Source organism: Pocillopora verrucosa, chromosome 5, assembly GCF_036669915.1.
Source record: "Pocillopora verrucosa isolate sample1 chromosome 5, ASM3666991v2, whole genome shotgun sequence".
Taxonomy (NCBI): Eukaryota; Metazoa; Cnidaria; class Anthozoa; order Scleractinia; family Pocilloporidae; genus Pocillopora; species Pocillopora verrucosa.
Window position 1 is genome coordinate 18,467,098 of NC_089316.1, and position 26,856 is coordinate 18,493,953.

The 26,856-nt window shown below is 37.2% G+C and overlaps 1 protein-coding gene and 2 pseudogenes across 1 annotated transcript; 1 reads left to right on the top strand and 2 right to left on the bottom strand.

Annotated features, from left to right (window-relative positions):
- The window catches only part of LOC136281022 (uncharacterized), a 214,887-nt pseudogene that overhangs the window by 84,344 nt on the left and 103,687 nt on the right, over positions 1–26,856 (top strand).
- LOC131783439 (ATP-dependent DNA helicase pif1-like) lies at positions 890–7,526 on the bottom strand (annotated as a pseudogene).
- LOC131783296 (uromodulin-like) lies at positions 15,422–19,593 on the bottom strand. Its single transcript, XM_059100022.2, has 5 exons — positions 18,741–19,593; positions 18,511–18,660; positions 17,712–17,834; positions 17,367–17,504; positions 15,422–16,590 (listed from the first exon to the last, which is right to left on the bottom strand). The coding sequence occupies exons 1-5, from the start codon at positions 19,063–19,065 to the stop codon at positions 16,235–16,237; spliced, it is 1,092 nt and encodes a 363-aa protein (XP_058956005.2). The 5' UTR covers positions 19,066–19,593; the 3' UTR covers positions 15,422–16,234.

A 26,856-nucleotide genomic window follows, 5' to 3' on the forward strand; every position in this document is an offset into this window, starting at 1 on the left:
TAGTAACGTAAATGGAGTAGTTGTCATTATCCTTCGTCACTTTAAGGTTACAGAAGTTATATGTGTTGTCGTCTGCAACTTCTGTAATCAGGTCCTCCCACAGGGTTAGTTTGATTGATCCAGATGGATCTAGGAGGCAACAATCAGCTTTCGACTTCGTGCCATCTCTTGTGATTATTTTCTTCACTCCAGATAAGTGGACCACTTTGGCTTTGAGATTAATAAGCTGGTTATTGGTGACATTCGAGAGCATCGAGATGTTTAGAGTCGAGGGAATCTCTTCCCGTAGAAAAGTGACCTCCTTCAGTTCCTCTATTTGGACTCTTGCATTCATGAGAACACTGTCATTTTTAATAGTGAAGTTGCTAATCTTTACTGGGGACTTTTGTTTGCTGCATCTTTCAAAGTCAAGATGCTTGCTTGAAGAGAAACAGACTCCACATGCTTTGGTCGCTTCTGTTTGAATAAGCATATCAAAATAGCGAGTGTTGTAGGAGTGCTTAACAGGGGATACGTTATGAATGTATCCTGTTAGGTTGTTCATTGTTGTTGTCTATTACAACCGAGGTGTGTCTACCTAGAGAGCGAAGAGAAATAAATGGTATCAGTAACTGTGGGTTGTAGAACAGGTATCAAAGAAAACTGCAGTCTGTATGTACTACAGGGCACAAAAGCAATAATCATAAAATAAACATACCTGGATATGTGTTGCATATCACATATCTGCAGATTACCCCTTAGATGTCAATCACAGTGCATGATTGGTATCTAAGGTGTACATTTGAGTTAATTTCATTTTTTTGTACTCATTAACTATGAATATTCTCTTTAAGACAAAAAGAAAAACACATGGAAGTTACAGTGAAGGTGACAAGAAAACCATAAAGGTCTATTTTTGAATCAATGCACAGATTGCTTTGTGATCAGAAAAATAAGTTTCTAAAATGTGTACATGGATTTGTGATTCAGGTAAATTAGTGTAGACATGGTCTATAGTGGTTCTGTTATTAGTAGTAGAACATGATACCAGTTGTCTGTAACTGTCATCTCTTATAAATAGATTATAAAAAGGAATCTTGTCTTTTTCATTTAACCAATTGATATTGAAATCGCCAATGAAAACTTTGAAACCTGAAATATCAAGGGTAAGAAGTCCGATCAATGCTACACACATTTGTCTAATTGGCACTCTTGGTGACCGATATCTACCTAATATGGTAATATGTGGAACTGTTGTAACCTTAATGATAGTTATTTCAACACCACCAGTGTTGTTGCAAACTGGATATCCAGGTAGAAAAGGAATTTTACTGTACACTGCAGTTCCACCATAAGGTCTTGTATTAAAAACATCAAGTTGACTGTCATTTCTAAATAGGGTATACCCAGTGATGCTGTAGTCAGTATCACTGTCTAAGTAACATAACCGTGTTTCTGAGAATACATTTACATCCATGTTTGAGTAGTTGAAGTCTTTTTGTATGTCCTCAATATGTCTATGCAACGACCTTGAATTAAGAAAACATATCTCAAAGGCTGTTGGATCTGTTTTATAAATTGGAATTATGGAAAGCTTGAGGTGCCGGTCTTTTCTTAAATGTTGCATTTCTGCTTTTATTTCAGGATTAACAACTATTTTGCTTTCACAAAGGTCAGTAATATACAATCCCTCAATGGTTGTTACTCTGCTCAGTCCTACATAATGTACATGAGGTATTGCTCTTCTGGTGTTAAAGTTAACAACTATTCTAGTTTCAGTGTCACCCTGTGATCTATGTATTGTTTTTGCTGCTGCAGGTCTAAGTGGAAACTGCTTTCTTACAACTTGAGCTGTTCTAATTCTTCCAACTGCAAATTGTGCAGTAACAGGTTTGATGGGGGTCCACGTGCATTCAATGCCATTGACATACACATGTCTGTTGTCATGTCTGGTTTTCTCACCAACATCCCCATAGTCAAATTGAACCCAAATTATACCAGATGGTATATTTGTGTCATACAATTTTATCATCTTGATGATGCTGCCAGCACCATTTGTAATACCATCATCAGTTCTTACATTTATGGCTATTTCTATTCTTTCCCTTCAGCAAGTTGAAGATTTGCTAATTGCTTTGTTTTCCTGGGATCCAGTAGTATTTGCTTGAAGATTTTATCTCTGAGTTCTGGAGAATTTGCACCTATAACACTATCCAATGCTTTGATGGTATATTTGTCACCAGTAGCTGCCCTGTGAACTCTAATATTAAATTCGTCAACTTTTGAGTTTTGAATGAACAAATGAGGAACATCAATTGGGTAATTCATACAGTGCTCTGAAATGCATCTTTCTTTCAGTTTTGCAATATCATCTTGGGTGTGATTACCTTCTCTCAATCTATTTAGAATTTGAGCAAATTCTCTACTTTCCCTTTGTCTCATAATTTCGTCCAGTTCAAACATTGTAAAATGTTCTTGCCATAAATTGGGGGCAAGAGATCCATAATCTGAGTTCTTCATATCTTTGAACACATAACTGTCCATAACAGGTTCTAGTTGAAACAAATCACCCAATGCAATTATGCTAATACCTCCAAATAACTCTTTACTACCCTTGATATCCTTAAGTCTATTATTTATTTGGACATTTAACATAGTATTGCCTATCATTGATATTTCATCAAGAAATATAAGCTGAACAGCACGAAGTTTACATCTGAGTGTATTTAGTCTGCTTGAGTCAAGAGGTTTATATGTCTTTAGAGACTGGCATGCTGGTATTGCCAAGGCACTATGTACTGTGTTCCCTTTGATACCATAAGCAGCTTTTCCAGTAGGGGCAAGCAATAATATTTTAACTTCATTAAAGTTTTCCCCTGCTCTGGAATTATAATGTTTTACTGCTGCAAGTGATGGCATGGATCACCATATAACTGATGAGGAACAGCTCTAAAAAACCAGTCACCAGCACCCCCAATATCTAGGGGTCTCAATCCCAGCTAACGTAACCGAAAGTTTAACAATATGGTGGAACCAACTGATACTGTAGTTTCAGTGTTCACATTTACATGTAATTGAGGGCCTGGATTTAATTCAATATCACCTGAAGTCATAAGCTTCATTCTTGATACAGAAAATCTTCTAGAATGGCTGCTTGATTTCTTTAAAAGCTTATTTACGATTGGTTTGCTTAGATTAACAAAGCTGGTGAAAAAACTGTCACATCTCTTAAGATATCTTATGTAACACAACTTATAGTCAGTAGCAAAGCTGTATAACCTTGAAGACTTAGGAATATATTTCCTAATGATGACCTTAAGTTTATATCTTGTTTTTCTTTTTTTCATAAACTGCACAATCCGTTTCATCGAGACTCTCGACGGCTCTCGGTTTCTACGTCGTTTCATTTGTTTTTGGTCAGCTATTTTGAATTGCGTAACAATTTCATCTGTTCCACGTGAACACAACATATCCACATCAGTTGTTTTCGAGAAATCGCTTAAATTACGTTTAATCGCATTTATACTGCTACTAACATAACTTTTTCTGTTCATATATACCACAGCTTTCGCAGATGTTTCGTCAGTCAAAGGAGCCTTTCCTTTAACATCAGTCAGGTTTCTCGCTCTTCTATATACATTTTGTGTAATCTCCAAACGGGCAGGCTCAATAATCCCCACAAGGGGCTCAATTTTCCCCACAAGGGGCTCAATTTTCCCCAAAAGGAGCTCAATGTTTGCCTTTAAGGCCTTTTCTTATCCCCAAATGTAGCTCACGAAGCTGAAGTTCTTTCCTTTACGCATCGTAAACAACACCGCAGCATGAGTATTCTGTTGGCGTGGAGAGCATCGATCGAACACTTGAAAACATCCTTTAAAGTCTTTTACTCGACCACATTGACTCAAACTTCGAAAGCTGTGGCATACTGAGAAACCAACGTTATAGAAGTTCATCATAAAGTTTACAAGAGCAAAAGGACACTCACCAACTTTCCGAAGTGTGACCACAAGTGTGAAATTCCTCCTTTCCTCAAGGCACGGGTAAAAGCACATGGTGGTCAAAGATCAGAGTCATCGTCATATTTTCGTCCCCGAATTCAATTGCTCCCGACTCTTCCTTGCGGTTTTCTACTTGAATCCAATTGGTCAACCGACAGTTTCCGAAATTATAACGATAAAATATCGACATGGTTACACATTCCCCTGGTTGAAAATCAGTTTACAATTCATGTTATCCGTCACGTAAGGTAAACTAGAGTAAAACATCATATTTCGTGCTCAAATGTGGCGTATATAAAATTGCTTTTCGAATTCCGTACGCTCTTCCATCGTGCCTGCGTGCTAAAAACTTGCTCACCTTTGGAAACGATAAAACCAGCAGCAGAGGAAGTGCTGCGTTGAGATTAGGAAGGAGTACCAAGAACAATGGATGCGCGGGAAGTACAGTGGTCAACACTCACCGTGGCTTTGGTTGCAGATGACTGATAAACACTTAAAGAACTTGTGTGTGATGAGGTTGTGTCAAAGTGAAGGAAGAATGTATATTGTGTAAATTTCATCTTTTCGACTGAGGTGTTTTGTAAGTTCTATTAGTAGTTAGTTTGTTGCGAGTTGGTATTGTTACGGTTGTGAATAGCAGTGGTTTTTTAACTTAAACCGGGAGTACTAATTAACAGGAGGTCGACGAATTAACAAGGGAAGGAGTGGGCGTAGGAGAAGTTGATGTGTGAGTGGTGGCTGAAGGGGTCGTGCAACTATCCATGGAGGGTACAGGCAAAGAAATACCAAAGCTCCAGTCATGACGGGCGAGCCACAGCTTTCGGCGCTGGCCGCTTCCGTAAAGAGACGGTTTACGCGGAATAACACCAATTTCTTTCTTTAAATCCAAGGGAAGGTTATTAAATGAAATTCCCAATTGCTGTATCTTAGCGTAAGGCATTTTACTTCCTCTGTTTCCGACAAGTTCACCTACAAAAGACAAAGACAGAAATTGACTGGAAAAAAAAACCAAGCTAAAAGTCACTCCTTGTTGCGTTGAATATGACACTTATACAGAAATCATAGCCATAGATAAAGGGAATTACCACATCAATACATTAAAAGCAGAAATAAAATTTATATTGGGGAAGAAGACTGACTTTTTTTCGTATTGCAACAAATCACAGAAAAGGCAGAAGCTGAGTGTAAAACAGCTATTGACCTCTTTAATGCTTCAAATAGTAGTTTATGGAGATGTAGTTTTCAATCATGGGTCAACTGAAACTGAATGCGGCCATTTCGGTGGAAAGAGAAAACAAAGATATTTTTCAATAATTTGGAGGAACATCAGCTAGATCTTCGAAGACCTTAATCCGCACGTGCATGGATAAAGGCAAATATATGCTATAAAAACGCATACTGTATTTGAAGTTCAACACTTCTTGTAGATGTTTTACTGACACGTCTTGCTTTTCCACCAGGGAATTACCTATAAATTAAGGACATATTTTCACTGGAAATATAATGCTTTCTTTTCTAAGTTCTTAAGAAACGAGATGCTTGGTGTAATAAGTTGTTGATCTAAACATCAATGTAGTGAATTTTATTGAGATTCATTTATTGTTTTAATATATTGAGATTATATTGATATTTAAGAACATAGATGTACACTTAGAGTAACAGAAATTGCGTACCGGGACTACTGCTCTCTATAACTTTTTTTTGAGGTTCTGTTTATGTTTTGAGTGCAGGAATGAAATGCAAATTGGAATTAACAGGTAATTGGTTTTACTAATTGTTTTTCTTTTTTTCATCATCTCATGTATGGCAAAATCCAATTCACAAATTCTCAAGCGCAAAAATTTGCAGAAAGATTTCAACATTACAAGTAAAATTAGAATGAGCTTCTGAAAGTATATATCAAGAGTAAAGTGCTAATTAATGCATATCTACAGTCAGTACTCACAGTGTAATCTACTTGCAAATGTTTCCATGATGTTTGTTTTTAAAAGGCTGTCACCAATCCCAGCTGAACCTTGGTGACAAACACCATCATAAGCACATAACCCGACCGCCTTTCGAACTTTTGTAGCAAAACACATGTTCTCTCTTGTCCGTTCAGTTTTTGATGTTAATAGTCCGTGCACGTGGTCAATTGTTAGGTCGTGTCCCTGTCATTGATTTTTAGTTATCTAGCACTTTTTCACTGTAAGTTTTTACATTTTTCTTTTTTTTTTTTTTTCGTTTTTATTAAGGGTAGTGCCCCGCATGGGACTCCATGTCCCGTTCGCACTGACCCTTTTGGCGTATGTCTATCCATTTTTTGTCTCTTTCCTTGTATATGTATTCATTTTGAGCTTGTAGACGTACCCAATAAAGCTGTTAAATAAATGAATAAATAAATAACATCAGTGCATGATCACCAAGTGTTTCCAGATCTGCAACCTGTGTAAAACATTGATAAGGATTGGTAACAATTAGAAGAACCAAATAAGTGTGATAACATATATACTCATTACTTAAGCAGTGTCAGTTTGTTTAGTGCTGGATTAAAGTTGTATTCCATGATGGGAGTGTAGAGTGACAAACATTTAATTACATGAAAATTACTGAGCTTGCATACTTAGAAAGTTGCGTAAATTAAGGAAAAGAAAAAACCCAAAAATAAGATATTTAAAACAGGTAATTATGAGTAAGTTTAAGAATAACTTTCATTGTTTATTAAGAGCTTGCTGAGACACCTGGTGACCGACTATAAAATTATAAGAAAGGGGAAAATTTTTGGCATATCTTAAATTACAATCCACTCAGATAAATATCATAATTTTATTTGACAACAGTCAATCTACCAGTAATATAAATGTAACAATAAGAAGACTGATAAATTAATACTGATCAATTAAAATCAATGTCGAACAGAAAAATTCAATACGAAATGCTTGTTTGCTATTATAGCACAATTTAAGACCAGTTTAAAAATTAAACAAAATCATAAGGTCAGTAAATGTATTGGGTATATCATTTCAAGAACTTGTCAATCCAGTCTTTATACAGCTTGGTGAGTTGAACTTGGTCATTTATAAACCACAAAGTTCACATCACAAAATGTGATAAATATCATTGTAAGTTTGTAATAATGATGATGATAATGACTATGATTATTACTAGCTGACCTGTTTCATGATGTTGCCAATTATCTTCTTGGCTTGTTTATCAGCTGAGGGTAGTGACACAGCTGACCCTGAATCTGTTGCCACCTTTTTGTAGGCATCTCTCTCTGAGTCAGACAAGTTCCTCCACTTTTCTCCGATGGTGCGAAAGACCTCTTCACTTCCACCAGTTTGTTCTGTGGAATAAAAGGACATGATGCATTTTTCAACTTAAAAGGTAAGATGTAAAGCACAAATTTAGCTAGATCAAGAATGACTACCTTTGTGGAGAAACTCCCTTGTGAAAGCATTAAAGCCACTTTGTTTCCTCACTAGTTTCTTTTCTGTCCTCTTGTGTCCATCAAGCACTCTGGAACCAGTCTACTACACTTCGCATTGTGGTTGCTTATCCAGTGCTGACCAGAAAAAAAGTAATGTTTCACACTAAAAGAAAAAACCAAGAAAAGTAAAATTCTAACTGGTTTAGCAGTTTGACAAACAAGAAAACTTTGAACTAACTGTCACTGACAACACACATGCAGTCACAGCTACTTTAGGGCTGACACTCAAAAAGTCAACTTTGAAACACTTTATGATGGTATATTCATATTATCAACTCAGTAAATAAAACAGAATTTTCTTGCTATATTTCCCCACAAATGCAGCACCACAGGTTCTTTAGAAACTTTCTCTCTTTATTCAATTGGAAAAATATATTTTCCAGTTACTTTATCACATTAATTTGACTTAAAACAGTTAGATGACATTGTACAGAAGCTAAAAAGGCTATTGAAAAAAGGAAACTGTTATTATATGCTCTAATTTGCAAAGTCTGGGAGGAGAGGTCTGTGCATGCAGTCCCATAAAATTAAAGTTCTGAGCTTCTTCAAGATCTCTTTAAAAGTATTTCTTTTTGTATCTATATTGTGTGGTACAAATACCACATCAATTTTGTCTATCTTAAAATACTGAAAAAGATGCAAAATAACAAATAAAAACTATAGAATTATAGATTCCCATTTTTGGGTATTCTACAATATCCCAGAATTGGGAATCGCCTTCAAAAATGGGATTTTCATGGGAAGCTATACAATTAAAAAATAAGGTATGTAGATAAATTTTAAAAAATGGTGCATTATACAATCCAGACTCGCATCAATCCCTATTCACATAAATCTTAACTCAGTAGCCCATGTGGAGTTTCCTTTTTCTTAAAGAGTACATTCAAATTACTTGCATTGAATTGAGATAACAGATATAATGTTTTTGTAAATTGTTTACAGCATTGATTGAATCGAGTTTCAGGCATGTGACTGAGCCCCTACCTAAGGGAAATCAATTGCTTGAGATTCATAGTGCTGCACACTAGCTTACATGCTAGAGTGCTATGTTTGCTCTTATGCTAGCTTTTGCATTCGAAGGTTTACACACTTTGTGTGTTTGCCCGCTCATGCTTCATTGTTCAGTGGCACATGCTTCATTGTTTGTGGTGTGTTATTTGAAACAAAAGCATAAGCTCATTACAGTGTGCTCTAGGGTGCTCAGCAAGTGTGTTATAGCCAGTGCCTTTTATTTTCAAGTGAAAGCATGTTGTGAGCATGTTATCACCAATTATAACAAACAAGTAAAGCTCAAATTACAGTAAGGACTCTAGAACCTTCGGATTCGAGAAATCCTTTCAAAGTTTCAGATCAGTATTTTGGAGTAGCAAAGGCAATTCAAATTTATAAGAAGTGCTCGTCTATGGAAGTCTCAAACTATTGCCAGCCATCTCATTATTATCTATTTTTGAAAACATACTTGAGGAACTAAATCTATACCAGACTAGCCAAGTATTTTGAGGAATTTCACTCTGTAGAATGCTTACAAGCAAAAAAACACAACAGCGGCACCAAAACTAATAATTTTTTTGCTATAAATTCTAATACATTTGCTGATCACAAAAACAAATCATTTCACTGATACAAATTGTGTTTAAATGGGGCATTTGAATAAAATTTGGGCCAAAGAGGGAGGGAATTTCAACACTAACCAATCCACAAGAATTCAAATGCCTGGGATTCAGGAATTTTGAAGCTTGAAACTGTTCAATGCATAACAGAATCAGGCCTACAGCAAGTCTCAGGTGGAGTAACACAAAGCACAGTGCTGGGACCATTCCTATTTCTGCTGTATGTAAATGACATGATTAAAAGATCCACTGATCTGGATTTCCACTTATTTGCAAAATACAACATCAGTCTTTTTCTACATGCTCCAAATTTACATCAACTTGAATTTGAATTGAGTTTGGAGAACTAGTTTAACTTCATTGGTGCTTCAAAGCAAGTCAATTGTTCTTAAAAAAAATGAAAAATCTAGTTTTGTCCATCCTAAGAGAAACTTTAAGGCTAATTACATTGGGTTGACCCTGAAGAAAGCATTATTTCCTAAAACAAAACAACCTTAAAGAAGGCTCACTTTCAATCAAAGTAACTGCCTGTCCTAATTAAATATCAAAGAAACATTTCATCTTGCATATCCATGACTTGTCATCTGTATACAAGATCTTTTCTATCAATAAAATTAATAGTAATATTAATTCCAGTCTGGGTCTTTCTGCACAACAGGAAAACCCAGATTTCTCTTCATAAAACATTACAACTCCATAGCGGATTAAATGTGTACCTCAAAAATTGAGGTTGTTAAGTATTCATATATTCAGGCTATTGTTCTTTCTCATTACTTATTCATTCCGATGAGTTTGCCGACATGCCGGCATGCTTCCGAAGATCGTGAAGAGCGCAACTTCTTTGATGTAGGTGAGATATTTTTCTTTTGTTAACAGATGAAATAAACTCTCCCGGGAATCTGCTTGATTCGGATCAAAACAAAACGATCGGCGCTCGAAATGATAAACTATTTTCGCTTTTGCTCTTCGCAGTGATTACAACAACTCGTTCAAGATCCATTTTTAAATCTTTTTCGACGCTCTTTAATCCTAAAAACATATTAAGGCTAAAAATACACCGTGAATAGAAACTAAATCCATTCAAATGATTGCAGTTAATCGATCTCGAGTTCATTCATCTCAAGACAATGTAAACAAAAGGATACAAGATCACAAGTCTGTTCGCGCAAGGTAGCTTAATTACACTATTGTCCAAGTCTTTTGAAGTACCTTCCGCAGTTCCTTTGGTCTTCTTCCAAAATATCTCACCTTTTTCGAAACGAATAAAACCGACACGTTTTCGGCAGCCACCGAAAGCAATGCCCAAAGGAATAAACCGAGCCTTCGAGGTAAAAAATCCAGCGGTGTCACCCATTTCAGAAAGTCACATTTAATCCGCTATGGAGTTGTAATGATAAAAGGACAAGTTTTGATATAACAAATTTTTGCAAACATTGACATGACTAAAACTCCACTTTCTGCTCTGAACTCAGTTAAAATACACTCTGGTTGTAGCTTAAATGACAAATGATCATCAAGTTTGAAAGGGTTTTGATTATTTTGCGGACTTTCTCCAGTTTTTTGCCTTGGACTAATTTTATAGGAGGTTCATTTAAGAAATTGATCATTTCAGTCTTTATTTGTCTAGTCAAATCAAACCATTTGCACTTGTGAAGTGTTGGAGATGAAAGAAAATTTGTCTTAATAAACAACATTTTTGGCCAGCGCAGGCAGGTCCCAACACTAACCATCTATCATGTTGGTAAAATATTAGTCAATCAAAGAACAATCCATTTTAATCTTGATAAAATCATTTCTATGAGCATGCAGTATGCAAATAGAATATTGGTTTACATAAATGCAAGCATTATCTTACATTACAAAACAGGTGTATTATAATTGCAGAAAATGTAAAATTGTAACACTTTGCTGAATCACAACTAGCTGGAAATGATTCACCGAAAAAAGATATTCATCAACAAAAAATAATCATGCAATTCCATTAACTTGCCACACAAAAAGCACATATTACAAGCTTGACCTTTTCTCTCCCTGAAGTGATGATTGTGTAACTTCTCCCCATAGTAAGCATGCATTATTCATCAAGAAAGTAATGAGAACACTCAAACTTAACAGGTTGAAGTTTTTATCTTGATCTTACACCAAATTCTTGTCACTAATTTACAAGGAAATGTGTAGCAGCTAGAGAGGAGAATTAACAATCGGATCTTGGGAGTTCAAGTCAGCATCCTCGATGTCCATCGAAGTAATTTAAATGAGTGCCCTTCCCACCCAAATCAAGTGTGGAAGAGTACATTCAAATAATCTCCAGCATATTAAGCACAATATCTCTAAATTATTACAAATCATTAAATATAAAAGTATCCAACAAAACATACCTCCATTCCAAAACACCGGACCACTGTACAATGTTCGCTTTCAACACTGACTGTCACTTCGCACAACATGGCTCTCTAATTTCAACACCAGTTCACGTTACGCGTTTACCCCGCCATTACCACAATTTAAGGCCTAAAAATCGTGTTCAAAAGCAAAATTCAGCAAAGATGTGAAAAAATTTCTCTAGAAACATAAATTTAAGATGAAATATGGGACACCAACGGGTTTCACATCCTACACGTGTCCACGTGAAAAATGCTAGCAGCACTGTGCACAACTTTCAGGACGAGCGCTCGCTACATTTGTTCGAAGAGTTTGAGACTCAAAAGGAAAAAAAAACAAACGCTATATAGATCTTAACAAAGCTGTTTTTCAATTTTACTTCATCTCACCTTCGAAAATCAAGTTCAACGCGCAAACCATCAGAGTGTTCCACACGCTACAAGAGAACTCTTGATGCATGCCGTCCCCTACAGTTTGAATTCTGCCACTCTGCCGCTGACTGGACCAAACTCTTCCCCAGGACAATTCAACCATTACCGGGGAGTAAACACAAAGGAGTGGGATTTACAGGGCTCCATAACATGGATTACATTTCCATACCGGCGAACAAACTGAAATAAAAAAATTCAATACCCATAGCTTTACTTATGCTTAACGAATTATGTTAGTTAAATAACGAACAAGCTAAACTTCGAAATATTAAAATCACGGCAGCTGACCTAAGAATCCCACAATCAGAAAAGAGAACATTTCAATCACTAACCTTCTTGTTGACCTCGCCAATCGCCATAATACATATTTCAACACCATATTCCTTTGCACCGAAAGCTAAGAGGTCCGTGGACATAAAATCCAGCCATACATCCAAATTGGTTTTAAATTGGTGATCTCACAACGAAGCATGGTTCGCACAAACTTATTGTATCGTTTAACCCTTTTACCCCCATGAGTGACTAAGACAGAATTTCTCCTTACAATATCAATACAATATCAACCAGATAAGTGATGAGAATAAAGAAAAATATCAATTTGGGGATAATTAGTTAATCCAATATTAAATTCTCTGAACTAACATTATAAGAATTGTATGGTTGACAGTAAGGAGAATTTGATCTGGGAGTTAAAGGGTTAATCTTTTAGACCCTAACATTGGTATGCATATTCTCCATACAGTTCTTTATACATTTGCTCAGATGCCCACAATGAGAATTTTTTAATAATCCAGAGTTTCATGAGTTGGTGATCATGCCCTTTATTTTTGTGACCGTAATTTATGATTGTGGGGTGATATTCTATGGAGAAATTAGATGTTTGTCATACTAGGGGTCGGCTTCAGGGTTCAAGCAAAACTCGAACGTACCTTCATTCTGCAGCGTATAACCTCATGATCACTCACCCTTTATTTTTTAGTCAGGATGTTGGAAGCTGTTCGATACGTTAATTAGTCGTAATTGGATTGACACCTATAAGTGATTTCGTTTATCTATACATATCCAAACAATCATGTATGCGGCACGTGTTTTATCGCCCCATATTTGGCATTGTTCCACGTGCTTACAACGGGACATTTTGTGTGTGTTCTTTTCGAATAAACTGGGAGCTGTGAGTGGGAGTTAATCGAAGTGTTGTAATATAATCGATCAAGTGAATAAACCGTGACTTCTAAGGAAGCGTGGTGCAGCTTCTTCAAGTTTTCGACAAGGGAAGTACATGTGGCAATTTTGGAAGCTATTACCATTGCAACATTTTAAATTTCGAACGCTAGTGGCCCATTATTATTCTATTTCGGAGCTTTTTTCAATCACAACTGATGAGACGAAGCGTAAGAAAATCGCTATGCAAATGTACGAACTATTTTTTAAAGATGCATAGGGTAACATGAAATAACCTTTTCCTCAACCCAGTGGAATTGGGGCGTTATTTGAGTTTCCCTATAGCTGTTATCGTTATTTTTCTTTGTTTTGTTTTTTTTCTGCTTTTTCAACATTTCATAACCGTGAAAAGATAGATCCTAAGGAATTTTCTATTGTAACTGAAATATTGGTAAATTCATTTTACACTAATTTTGTGGGCCCTACTCGTTTCTTGGAATAGTTTGTACCAGGTGTTCGTTAAGTAAAACGGACGGAATAATCCAAAGTGAACGGCGCGAGAGTAGCGGTGGACTGGAAACCTATCTACTGCTATCGCGCCGTTAACTAATATAGCGCTTGGTTTTACTAACCGAACGCCTAGAAAATACTAAATTTGGAGTATTTTGCGGCAGGAACCAGTAATCTGATTGTAAATTATTCTTTTCCTTAAAAAAAAATGAGTTTATCTAAAGCCTGTTAGCAATAAATATTTAGAACTTTTTTTTCGAAGAAAGAAATTTTGGGTTCCAGCTTTGTTTTGCTGCCGAATGGTTTCAGACATAGCACATATAGGTTCATAGGTACACGTTTCATATAATACCAAATTTAAATGCTAAAAACATTGCAATAGATTCTTTACAGTATGTTTCATAGTCATTTTTTTAATGAATATGTTACCGTTAGGAGTATGGTGCAAAAGGGACAGGGCGCTATTGTACGTAGAGTTTAAATGCTGTACAATTTTGGTTCCTCTCTCTTCTTTCGTAATTTCATTACATTGGGAACAGACTCTGCATTTTGTTGTAACAGAAGACTCGTGAATTAAAACCTTTCTCACTTTCTCACAACATCCAATCCAGTGTGGAATCATGATTACGCCGGTGAGCCGATAAGCGTAAATTTCGTTGATCCTGGCGTCAATAACGAAGGATAAAGATTTCGAGGGAAAAGTAACCCATGGAAAACACTCTTTTTTTATCTCGATCGCTCATTGGAGCGTTGAGGAGGGCGGCGCAATAATAGGCAAAGTTGCGAAAAGGCAAAGGCAAAGGCAAAACCCGCGGCAAAAATGGAAAACCGCAAAATGTGCTGAGGAGCAAGACAACGAATCGATAGACAGCTTTCAAATTATAATTTGAGGCGACTTCTTTGTCCGAAATCTGGGCGCCAGCGTGAAGCTCCGCCAATACTAGTCGCTTTCACAAAGGAATTTTTCTTGTCTTGACCAGAATGGTTCTCTTTCTTTCTTCTTTAGACCTGTTTTCCCTTTTTTTCCTTTTTTTTTACCAGAGACTTTCTTCTGCTTTTGATTTTTCTACGAGCAAACAACTTTTCCATGAGCAAAGAGCTTCCACGAGTGAATTTTGTTAAGTGCGCAAGGTAAACAAAATATGGAAAAAAAAACATAAAAAAACGAGCCCCATTGAGAGCGGTTGCCGCGAAAATTCCCCCTGGGGACCGGCCTTGGTCCGAGAATATGACACCTACCTGGTTTAGTGACTTTTCTTTGAAAATACGTTTTTAAATTACTCAGGTGCTTTTAAAGATTTCATAAATTTTTTAATGGAAACGTTACGTTGAATGTTTAATTTCAGTTTGGTCAAATAAAATAAAAATCGATTTTTTTCGGCCTCTGAAGGTGAGAAGTAACCTTAATACAAGATGACTGCATAATCCTTTAACTCCCAATATCTCATTAATAATTCTCCTTACTGTCTGCCAAACGATTCTCATTGTGTAAGTTTAGAGAATTTGGCATTGGATCATTAAGCAATCCCATATTGGATATTTTTACCATTCTTACCACTTGTCTGGATAGTTTTGTATAGATATAGTATGGAGAAATTCTGCTCTGGTCACTCACGGGAGTTAAAGGGAAAATGCAGTGCCGCTTGAGACAGGTTCGACTGTATTTCAAAACTGAATTCTCTTGTCCGCCAAGGTGTGAATAGCCAATTTTAACATGTCATGTCACCATAATGACTCGCAATATCCTTTTGGCGCTCTCAAATTTTAGCCGCCCAAACATCTCCTGATTTCAGTTACACGCCATTCTAAGCGAAGAAAAATAAAAAAAAGGGGGAAAAAAAGCAAGATAAGGTTAGTTTGGCCCATTTTTATTTGTTTTTTTTTTAAGTGACTTAAAAACTAAGCTCCATATGATGCATTTGTCAAGTATTTTAATTGTGTACTTCAAACAGTAAACGGTACCTGTGATCTGCAAGACCCTTCGTTGCAGAAACATACCATAACAAAACCACTCAATTAGAAAGCATGAGTTTCATTGCTTGGATTTATATTTCAGTGGGAGCCCTTTACCATGATTACTATGAATTTAAAAAAATTGAATAAAACATTAACAAAGAAAATGCCGCTTAAAAGCGTAAAAATTAATATAAATAAGATAATCACCTACGCTACGAGAATGTAACAACTAAAACTCGAGCAAGCATAATAAGTGCCCCTGACTTCAAATGGTGAGGTACTTAATCACCAAACTCTGAGGTAATCACATTCTTAATAATTTTAATGTTGCCGGGAAAGCCGTCATAGGTTTCGGCACCTCTAAAAGCCAAAGACCACCGATCGGTAGACAGTCTGCATTTGGTAGACATAACCTATAATTATTTCGAGAGTTTCTCCTGCTAATTCTAAAACAATTGGTGAATTTTGTGGTTCAGCAGCTTGGTGCTAAAATGGACCATCACAACGTTATTCAAGAAAATTTTGCATTATGCATGTACACTAAGCCATACTAGTAAGTGTTTGCCTTCTGATACTCGTTTTAATACAAAGCAAACCTTGCCCTCGATGGCAATTATTACCAATCTTAGCTCGCTTACTTTCTGAGATAAGCACTAAAGCAAAAATACAGTAGAGTGTAAGCATTTTTAACGGGAGGACTCTTGAAAACTAGTTATAATTTTCTGAACCAGCATCGATTTAGTCTGTGCTGCAGTAGCGGAGGGAACATGCGGGTGTGCCAGTTATGTAGTAAACATAGTAACCGCCGCAATTTATCACTTTGACGGAACTTGACCAGTGGCGACAGTCTGACGCCCAGTGGAAGCAAACTGTCCCGTTTACCTGACCATCATCTACTGTAGGATGTGTACTATTTAGCCATCCGGAAGCGTGAGTGTTACATTGGTTTTCAGGTGGACATGAAGTAGGCATTCTTGTACCTGCTGCTCCTTCCAGACGGTACCAACCCTTGAGTCCGCCGTCACAAACCGTGTTTTGATTGATGTAATTTGTCCTTCTATCTGCTCCTGTCAGACTTTGATAGTTTTGACATTCTAAAATGGGCAGAGAAGAAATGATTTAAGAAATTCAAAAACAGAGAAATAAACCTTAAATGCAATTTATTCATCTAGACAGGCTGGCCCAGTTCAGCTCCAGTTCAGCTTAAAGCTGGTTGAAATGGGGACCTGTATAAACGATAACACGGCCAGACCACAACACCGGAAGCAACTTTCCCTCCCCTTTGCGAGAAGTGCGAGGGCTCTCTTTAACGTTCCTTGCTAACCAGTACAGAAAAGATGAAGGAGACGTGAACTAGGGTTTATTTTTTTTTATCCGAGAAGAGAAGAATTTCCAAACATTTGCACATATCATACACACATTCTCAGTTACTTTAAGACCCTAAGTGTTGGCAAGGCCTGGTGCTTGAACCCTTGATCTCCCGCGCAGTAGTCCGGAGCTCTACAATGTGACCTAACCTTTACGATAGAGATCGGAGCCGCGAATGTATTCCATCTGAGTTATTTCATTGTGCAGTGATCCTTACTGTTATAAGTTTCGTTTCCTCTGAGATCAAAGTGGGAAACCGCTTCAACAGAAGAACGCAAGATTCGCTTCAGCTCACTTCACTTGCACAACTAGCTGGATCAAAAATTTCCATGTAGAATTGGTTCTATTTTGTGCAAGTTGCTTGATTACCTTCTGTATGATTATTTATCACTACCCGACGGCGAGCTCCTGCTTAAGAGAAGATAGTTACAGGAAAAGCTGTAGGATTTTACACCAAGAAATAAGATACGAAATTCAGATTTCGAAGACCTGGGGCACTAACCTGACGGGCTCGCAAAGTTGCAAGATCTTCCATCCCCTACGTATGGATGGTGACATGAGCAGGTGAAGGACCCCACAGTATTGGTACATAAAGCCAAATCATGGCAGTCGTGCTCGCTGCTGGCACACTCATCAACATCTGTTGATATAGATTGGCAGGTTGATACAGATAATAAAGGAGAAATGAACGGTGAGAGACTTGCCGGATTTTCATATTTGCTATGAATCCGACGGATGATAAATTGGCCCAGGGATGTCAAGACTTGCTTGATGAAAGACCAAATTTGACTTGTTATTGAGCATTTGTAGTGTAAATATGTATGCTCACTCATAAAACCTCTTCTACCTTTGCAAGTATGTCCCTCTCCGGAAAAACCAGTTTTGCAAGAACAACTATACGATCCCAGAGTGTTTTTGCAGTCGGCGTTCTCATCACAAATACGAATGGAGGTAGTGCATTCGTCAGCATCTGTTAAAGAATGAAAAAAACTCATTTAAAGCTAAAATATTCATTGATCCTCCAGCACTTTTATTCGGAAACTTATTTTTTTTGCTTTTATGTTCTTTTTATATCTCTTATTTTGATTTGCTAACATGAATATTCCTTTAATTTCAGTTTTCTTATCGCGAATCTTATGTTAGTTCACTCTGATTTCATCTTGGAAAATAAGGACGCCGCTTTGGCAGATAGTTATTTTAGAGGAATCAGACATCTCTCGGAGTGCATTTTGAACCTGACATCTCAAGAACTTAGGTAACTTTAGTTGTTTTTTTTTTCTTTATGTATGATGTTTTTGATAACCTGCCTACTGATACCTTTATAAGAGGGCTGATACTAGTTTCGTAACCAGGCCTCTGACGGCCAATTTCAGTTCTAGTTACATGGTAGGACCTGGGTACGAGGTCAGGCATATAAAGAAGTTACTTGCTAGTTCGAAACTAGTCACCTCAAGTGTGGAAGTGCTGAAGAGTGATATAAAAATAAATGAGGGAAAAAGTTTATGACGTTTTGGGAAAATTCCAACCTTTCTTCAATATTGTTACAGTCTTTCTTCGAACAACTCTCACCCAGACGATTAGACTAACGATCGATTATACCTAGCACAAAGGCTAACAAAGGCTTCTACTTTACTGTCTTACTCTACCTTCTGTTTTCATGTCACAGTGAGCCAACACAGGAGTGTCAAGTATGATGAAATTCAACCAGTATTTGCCGCTGACCGCTTTTCCACCTTCACTCGCCTTGATTTCCTTACACGAGTCTGCAGGCAGCTCTGGAATGGCACCGAGAATAGCTAGAAAAAAAAAGAGTAAAAGAGACACTATGTCTTTTCATTTAGGACAGTTGGCCAAATCATTTTGCCTTAACGCTCACCTCTCTTCGTATCTCGTCTGAAGTAATATCTCTCAGAGCTGGGTACAAAATCTTCAGGTCTGGCCTCCTTTGTGCGGTTACTCAGCTCACACTTGTCTTGGGTGAACACATAGTTTAAGCTTTGGCATCTGACGTCACGATAACATTCCCGCAAACACACATCACCTAATGCTGCTCCGATGATTGTTTTAAAAATGTGTTTTTGAAGCATCTTACCAAAGATGGAGACTTCACGTGTATTAAGGTAGTACTGAGTAACAACTGAGTGAAACGATACCAACATGAAGAGGAAAACTGGTAAATTAAAGAACTCTTGGACTCCCATTGTGGTTATATAATCTCACCTGAGATGAAATCATGAAGTTTGAGAGCGCAGTGATATACAAATATGTGGCCGTCCACAGAAAAACAGGGAATACGTAGTATACGGTACCTGCAGAGGCACTTATTGTTTGGCTGTTTACCAAGCAGTATGACATATCGAACACACACATGACTAGGGGCATGTCATGGATGCTACAAATTTGAGGCTTGATGTGTAAAGGCACGAGTTAGGTATGGCACGAGTCGATAGGACACGGATACTAAAACAGTCCCATTACGCGTTCGTCTATGGCTTAATCAAAAGTTTTACTTATTTTTTCCAATAAGAAGTTGTCAATGCTTTTTAAATGCAATCCCTTAATGGCAGAAACAGTTTTAACTAAGTACGGCGAGCGGTCGTCGTCCCTATGCATGCATGCAAAAAAAGAAAAAACACAGACAACTAAATATAAAGTATCAGACTTCTTTAAGACTCATTCCCTAACGTCTTAGCAGCTCTTTATTCCGATCTAAACATTCACGCTAATCTTTAAAAATAGCACACAATTCGCCGCCCATGATAAAGTTTATGAAAATTTCCCAAAATGATTTCGTTAGTTTAGCTCTGTCCTATCATAATGATAACAGAACCATAAGGTACTTCTCCTATGCTATGAACTTGCCTGAGTGAGTATCGCAGCCTTCCTTCACTTTTCAAAATCGATAAAGAGATCTTTGGAAACAAATTGACTTCAAATGAAACTTAACTAGTATTGAAAGAAGAACTTTACAGACCTCAACATGCTTAAATGATAAAATTATGAAACCTGATGCTCTTTTTTTGCCACCTGCAGACTTCCTTTGTAAAAATTTTGGTTGGGATCCACGCAGAATTTCATTTTTCTTCCAAATTCAAAATATGATATCGCTGTTATAATGCAAGTAAATGACAACGAAACTCTTAACTTTATCTAATAGAAACATTTCTCAAAATTCGTTGGCTTTCCAAAACTCGTTCCTTCTTATCTTTCGTTATGACACAGCTATAATATTGTTCTTGTTAGGAATAGGGCAGAACTGCAAACGTATTTTTAAGTAGTTCATGACATTAAGGCAAAACACATTTTGGTCCTTAAGTCATGAACGACAGCTGTCTCTACATTTGGATCCGTTTTTTCATTTTGACAAGAGGCACTTCTTTGCAATCACTTTTCTTGACAGTTCTGCTGTGTATCTGTTACATTTTTGTGCTGCTCGTCATTGCAGTCACTGCTGGGACCTGAAAACGATGGCTGATCTCAGAAAGGAGCGAGTTTAAGAGTAAAGTCAATTTTAAGCTTTCATATATCGTCCAACATTATCAAACCAGCGGGTGCCGGTTAAACTTATTAACATCCTAATTCGAGTTGAAATTTCAAATATTTACTTCACCTGCTTGTATATTAGTGTCATCAATTATTAAAATAAAAAATTTTTGCCACCGAAGTTTTTTTTAGTAATTTAATAAAGGCCAGAGAAACTTTTAAAGTTAATGTCCAATTCAGTTGATTGATTAATTCCAAAAAGCATTTTATAACACGACTGCTACTCTTTTTCTCTATTCCTCGTACTTGTTTATGCGCTATTGACCTCCTATATTCATTTTTACATCAAAATGTGAGACCTTAGATAACTTTTCTGTTTCTAAATTTGGATCTGTTTGTTTCACTTTAATTTGATAAGAAGCAATTCTTTGCAATCACTTTTCTTGAGAGTTCTGTCGGGGATCTTTTAGACTTTTTCCTTGCTCTTCAGTGCAGTCACTGCTGAGACCTAAAAACCATGGCTGATCTTAGAAAGGAGCGAGTTTAAGAGATAAGTGAAGTTTTCATCATTATAGTCCAACATTATCAAACCAGCGGGTGCCGGCGAAGCTTATTAGCATCCTAATTAGAGTTGAATTTTAAACATTTGCTTCACTTGTTTGTATACTTAGAGTCATCAATGATTAAAATGAAAAATTTTCGTCATCGAAGTATTTTTTTTTAAATTTAATAAGGGCCAGAGAGAATTTTAAAGTGAGTTTCTTCATTTTAAGGGAATCTTACTTTCATAGAATAGCGTATACAGGTTGCATGAAATGTAGTTTTTTAAGAGAGGATGTCAGCATCCATCGAACAAATCTGAAATATTGTGGCAAGTCGTCCAAAATTCGTTTCCTCTCCTACTTTCATATTTTGTAGCCCAATATGTTCTTATAATTGTGGTGTAGTTTTTTTTGTGAAAATATATTTTAGTTTTCGAGAAATGACTTTTTTCGTTCGACCGCTCAAATATGCACATTTCCACCGTGAATATTACACGAGTTGCGTGACCTCATGTAACGAATGTGCTAGACCTACGGTATTTCTGTGAACATAATCCTTCGTTTTATCATCTAAACTTAGTCCCCTGTCGTTATTGAAGCTGGCAAAGAAAAATTTTTTTGGTGAATATTTTTGTCCGACATACTTTTCCTATGTCGAAAAGTAGCGTCAAAACAAAGACAGTTTTAACAATGACTGATATGACACAATCTACTGAGCTTCAAGCTTTTATGAGACAAAAGGATGGTTATAAAGTTACTGTAAAAATTTCTTTGTGTATTTGTGTTGTTCTATCTTGAGACGAACTCAAAGTCCGGCAAAATTTACTTGAAGCGACTATGAAATGTACATGGTGCGCCTACTTGTCGCCACCGTCAATTGGAATAAATCACTACAATTTGTAAAAACGTCTAACGTAACACTCGTACCTTGTTTATTTATGATTTTATAAGCCGTTTCTATTAATATATTACGCCTGGGTATTACTTTTTGACAGGAGCTCAGGTTTTGCGTTGTGTTTTCCTCTCCTTCATTTATATCGTAAGCAATAATTGATACCGACACAAGTGAATATTTACCATTTATAAAGATTTTTGTTTACGTTGATTTGAAAATATTAAAATATGTACTTTCTTCACTAATCGTTGTTTCAGCGGCAGCGAAGCAGTTAAAATCGGGTTGTTGCTTCAACGCTACTGAAATTTTTAGTATTCAGACAGGCGAGCAAAGCGTGATGCTCTGGGAATAAAAACTTTTAGGGGCCTTTTACATGATATTCGAATGAGTTTTGTACAAGAACGAGTTCATACCGGTTGCCACATAATAACCAGCGTAAAATTTATTCGAAATGAGTCGTTTCTGAGTGAGTTTATTAGGGTTTTCATTATAGAACGAAACACTCATTCTGGACGACCTTTTCTACCTGTACAATGTAAACGCGGCACGGCTCTCATATTTGTATGAATCCTCTGTAGAAGCGAGGGAAGCATTGAAAAAGACAGAAAAGGATATAAACACTCGTTTTTACAGGCTAATTATTGCCACTCCCACACGGATAAGGCTTAAGCACCTTTGATAATTTTATAGCGGTTATTTTTGAAATTCTAGGCGCGCACCCCCGCCCTCTTATGTAAAGGGATCCCCCGGGGGTGCTAATACGTGCAGCACACTTGACATTTAGCAAGGACAAATTCTGATGTGATTTTGGCGAAGAGAAACATGTTTTGTCAGCGTCCAGTTGCTAGTGCGGAAGGGCCCTTTACCACCGTGTGATGATTATAAAATTACGCGTCCCCCCAGACAGCGTAAAGCCAACAAAATGTTCAGACATTAGTTCAGGTAATTCCGTCTCTGTCTGAATTTTTGGTATCCTATTGACCAATTCTCAATCGAACTTAACCCTGACGTCACGCGTAATTTTGCTCACGGTGGTAAGTAGCCTACTTACCGAAGCCAGATTGTACGAATTTTCCAGACATCTTGAGTACTATCTGTGATACGCGCTTGCCAATTCCCCTAACAGCTTTTGAAATCGACTTAACCCTACCTTTACCATGGCCGGACATTTCTTTTGGCACCCTACATCTGCTATTGGAACCATGATTCTACCCAACACCGAGATTTGATCTGTGAGTAGGGCAATTTGTAAAATCATCGCTATCTTTTGGTGTCTCGAAGATGCCGGCACGCGGCAAAACAAGATCAACTTCATTTTCTGGATCTGAAAACTTGCAACTCCGCAAGTGACTTGAAATGTCTTTTTAACAATCACGCGAGGGTAAGACTTGGTCTTCTCGATAAATAAACCCACAAGTTCCACCTGCGAACGATTTAACTAAATAGCAAATCTCCATGTTAGTATGTAAGATGAGACGCCAATAAAACAGATCAGTTAGCTAAATCAGTATGTAGCTTGTCAATCAAATTGACTACTATAACCATACTTTGACTTCAGCCGGCAAAGGAATCATTGATGGATTTGGACATTTTAGTTTTCTGAATGCAGTAATTCCTGAAAGGTTTTTCTAGATGTCATGCAAAGAGGAAAAAAACCCATCTCTTGGTATTTCGGAGGTTGACTCATCTTTAAATTTCTGTGTCACGCTTGTCACGCAACTGATATAATAAGTTAGAGAAGATATATAAACTGGAACTCAAATTTGGCTAGAACGTGGTAGAGCATAATTAACGTGATTGTCGAAACAGCTAATAAAATCATAAATAAACAAGGCTAGAGTTTTATGTTAGATTTTTTTGCAAATTGTGATGATTTATGCCAGTTAACGGTGGCGACAAGTAGGTGCACCATGTATATTTGCAATAGTCGCTATCAAGTAAATTTTGCCGGACTTTGAGTTCGTCTCAAGATAGAACAACAAAAATACACAAGGAAATTTTTACAGTAACTTTATAACCATCCTTTTGTCTTATAAAAGTTTGAAGCTCAGTAGATCGTGTCATATCGGTCATTGTTAAAACTGTCTTTGTTTTGATGCTAATTTTTGACATAGCAGTCGACATAGAGTCGCTACTTTCGTGGCATCAGCGTGAAGGGTGTCGCAGAGTAAAATCCGATGCTTGCGAGAAGCTGTGAATCCGGCTTTCAAATCCGAGATAGAAACAAAAAAATGTTTGGCGATACAACTCGTTGTATGGCCGATGCTCTGTTCAGATCACTGTAAAGTACTGTACTTCCGGCACGAAAATATTGCGCCACAGTCTCTCCTCTATGCGGTTGTATTTGCAATATATCACATTCTACATTGTAATGTTTTCAAACGACAGCCATCATTTACAGACTTAATTCGCTTACAGGTATAACTTACCTACCATTTGACCAAGACTTCAGCTACAAGAACAAAGTTCAGACTTTGAGAACTCAGAGAGAAATGCGAAACTTAAAAACCGATGTGAAAAGCGCCATGAGCGAAATTGTAAGTACCGCAGAAAATGACGAGATCTCCAAATAGGAAAGAAGCTTTTCAGACAAAGGACTATTTTTAAAGGCACTATTCGTCACCCCTAGCAACGTTTAAAAACTTTTCTGAAACGATGTAGCAATGTTATGGTGTAACACGATGTAAAGACTTCCTTTTTACTCCATCTGCAAAGTTCCCCTGAACACGTTTGGCTGAATTCCACGTGGAGGTGCCCAAGACACAATAGAGGTCCATGCTCTCATGCTCGTGAGTCCCTCCGTGAACATTCCCATCGTTTGTAACGGCAAATGATCCAACGCATGCAAACGTTGTTACAGTAACTCATTTGGGGAAGTGACTGAAAGCAAATTTCAAAGTTGTTTTAACAGATTGCTGAGAAATAAACTGTATTTAAGCGACAGCTAAGTTCTGAGACCTGAAAATTTTAGTTTTGTTAGAAAAATTGATTGAAGTTAAGACTGCGTGCAAAAGGTCTCAACCAAGGCTTAAACAAATCTTGTACATTCGAGGCGCTCGAATAAACATACTCTCGAGGGCAAGAAGCCGTCTTACATTTTATTATTTTTAAGCCTTGTTTTAAAACTTTGTTGATCCGGAATTTGAATACTCGATCATCAAAAGTCACGATATCGATGAACTGCATTCTGGAATAATTAAAACTTCCCCCTTTTCCAAGTGCGGAAAAGGAAAGTCAAACCCTGTGCTTTGGTAATCGGCTTCTCGAATGCCGATTTCTGCTCAGAAATAAGGAAACGTTCCAGATGAAAAGAGAACAAAACATATGCTTTTGAAGGAAAAACTTTAAAAAAAATTGGGAAATAAAAGACAAGGCAAAATAAAATTGCTATTGCCAGAAGCTGTTGCCTCGACCTTTCGCTTGCGGGGTCGAGCTCGATCCATTCGGCCAAGTAAGCCAATGTACTTTCAGTAAGTGGACCGAAAGTTTCAGAACACGAAGTCGATTCAGTGGCCTCGGTATTTCACCCTTCATAATTCATTTTCCGAGTTCAGTGGTCCACAGCCACTTTAATTCGACTTTCACGTTTGTTCTTATACATCGTTTCATGTGCATGTGGGTGCTTTTCTAAGAGTAGTGTTCAGTTTCATCAGGGAAGTGGCAGTTTTGATTTTAGTTGCACAATCTGATTCCCTTTATCACAGTATTCAATGACTCATTTATTTGGAGCTATATCTCGTTCAGGTAGCTTCTTTTTTTATTCGGTCCGTAACACGTCATGGCTGCATCACCGGTTTCATGATTCAAATCAATCTCGATTACATCCAGCTACATAACCTTTAGCTTTGTAAAATGAACCCTCTGTGGATCTCCCTTGTATTTAAGGGACCTTTTTAAACAAAAGCGGCGCCTACGAAAGTCCTCTCATAGAGAAATGAGCATCGTAGGCGGATATTTCTGGAAACGCTCTTATAATTTCACGTTCCATGAAAGTATCTTAATTTGTTGGTGTTCCAGAGCTAATTTATTTTTCAATTCCTTTTGAAAAGTAAATCTCTTTTGGCAGTTTTAGAGCTAAATAAAAGTTAATGTTAAAATGCAGACAACATGGATATCAACGTCAAATTGAAACTGATCTTGATTTGTGGCGGAAATGTCATCTGAAAAAATGTCACTTGCTGTTGTATAATTTCACAGCAAGGAAACTGTCCGATTAAGGGCTTGAATAAATCAGGTTTAAGATATTCAACTTATCAGTTGTTATAGTCTATATACTTCTGAAACCTGAGAATTATCTGAAACAAGGTTTTAATAGTGTCAGGACAAAACAGTCTTTTTTAGTGGATTGAGTTGAAATCCTCAGACATCGGTTTCAGATTAATTTCTACTGGTTTAATCATGTTCAGCTTTTCCTAATGTTCTCAAAACATGATGGTGACGGCAACGAGGACATGGCAAAACAAAAGCTCTACTGGGTAGAATAACATCTTAGCACGTACCTTTTAAAACTGTGTACATTTCTCAGCCGTCTTCAAAAAACAACAACGTGACATCACCAAAATTTGCGGGGTCTGTAAATGGAAACATCCAGGCATTCGCAAAATTCCAGCTAAAACTATAATAATTTATTTTTTTCATATCTTCGTTTTCCTCCGCGTTGCCGACTGCTAAAGATTCAACCCAACTTCAACTTCTGCCCGGAATCTGGGGGTTACTACCGATAATTGTCTTAGCCTTACGGAACATATAAAAAAAATCCGTGTCTCCTGCCATTACCACTTAAGGAACATTGCCAAGATTAGGAAGTACTTAAGTGAAGACACCTCTGAAATTCAGTACCTGCGTTCCTTAGCTTTAAACCGGATAATTGTAATTCCTTGTTGTATGGACTTCCCAAACACCTACTAAATAAACTATGATTAATACAAAATACTGCTGCACGCATTGTTACGGTAACTAAGAGGTTTGACCATTTGTGACCCTCTACGGGATTTCAGGAAATGAGGTGAACGCACGCACACGGCACGTTATGACAAGCTCACACGCTAATGGCATGACGCGCTTACCGTGCA

What these genes read in the sequence shown, in the direction of transcription:
- LOC131783296 (XM_059100022.2), bottom strand. Translation starts at nt 19,065, where the DNA reads ATGGGAGTCCAAGAGTTCTTTAATTTACCAGTTTTCCTCTTCATGTTG. An exon ending in CAGACGAGATACGAAGAGAG is followed by an intron (nt 18,661 to 18,740) that starts GTGAGCGTTAAG and finishes TTTTTTTTCTAG; the next exon opens with CTATTCTCGGTGCCATTCCA. An exon ending in CTGTGACATGAAAACAGAAG is followed by an intron (nt 17,835 to 18,510) that starts GTAGAGTAAGAC and finishes ATTCTTTAACAG; the next exon opens with ATGCTGACGAATGCACTACC.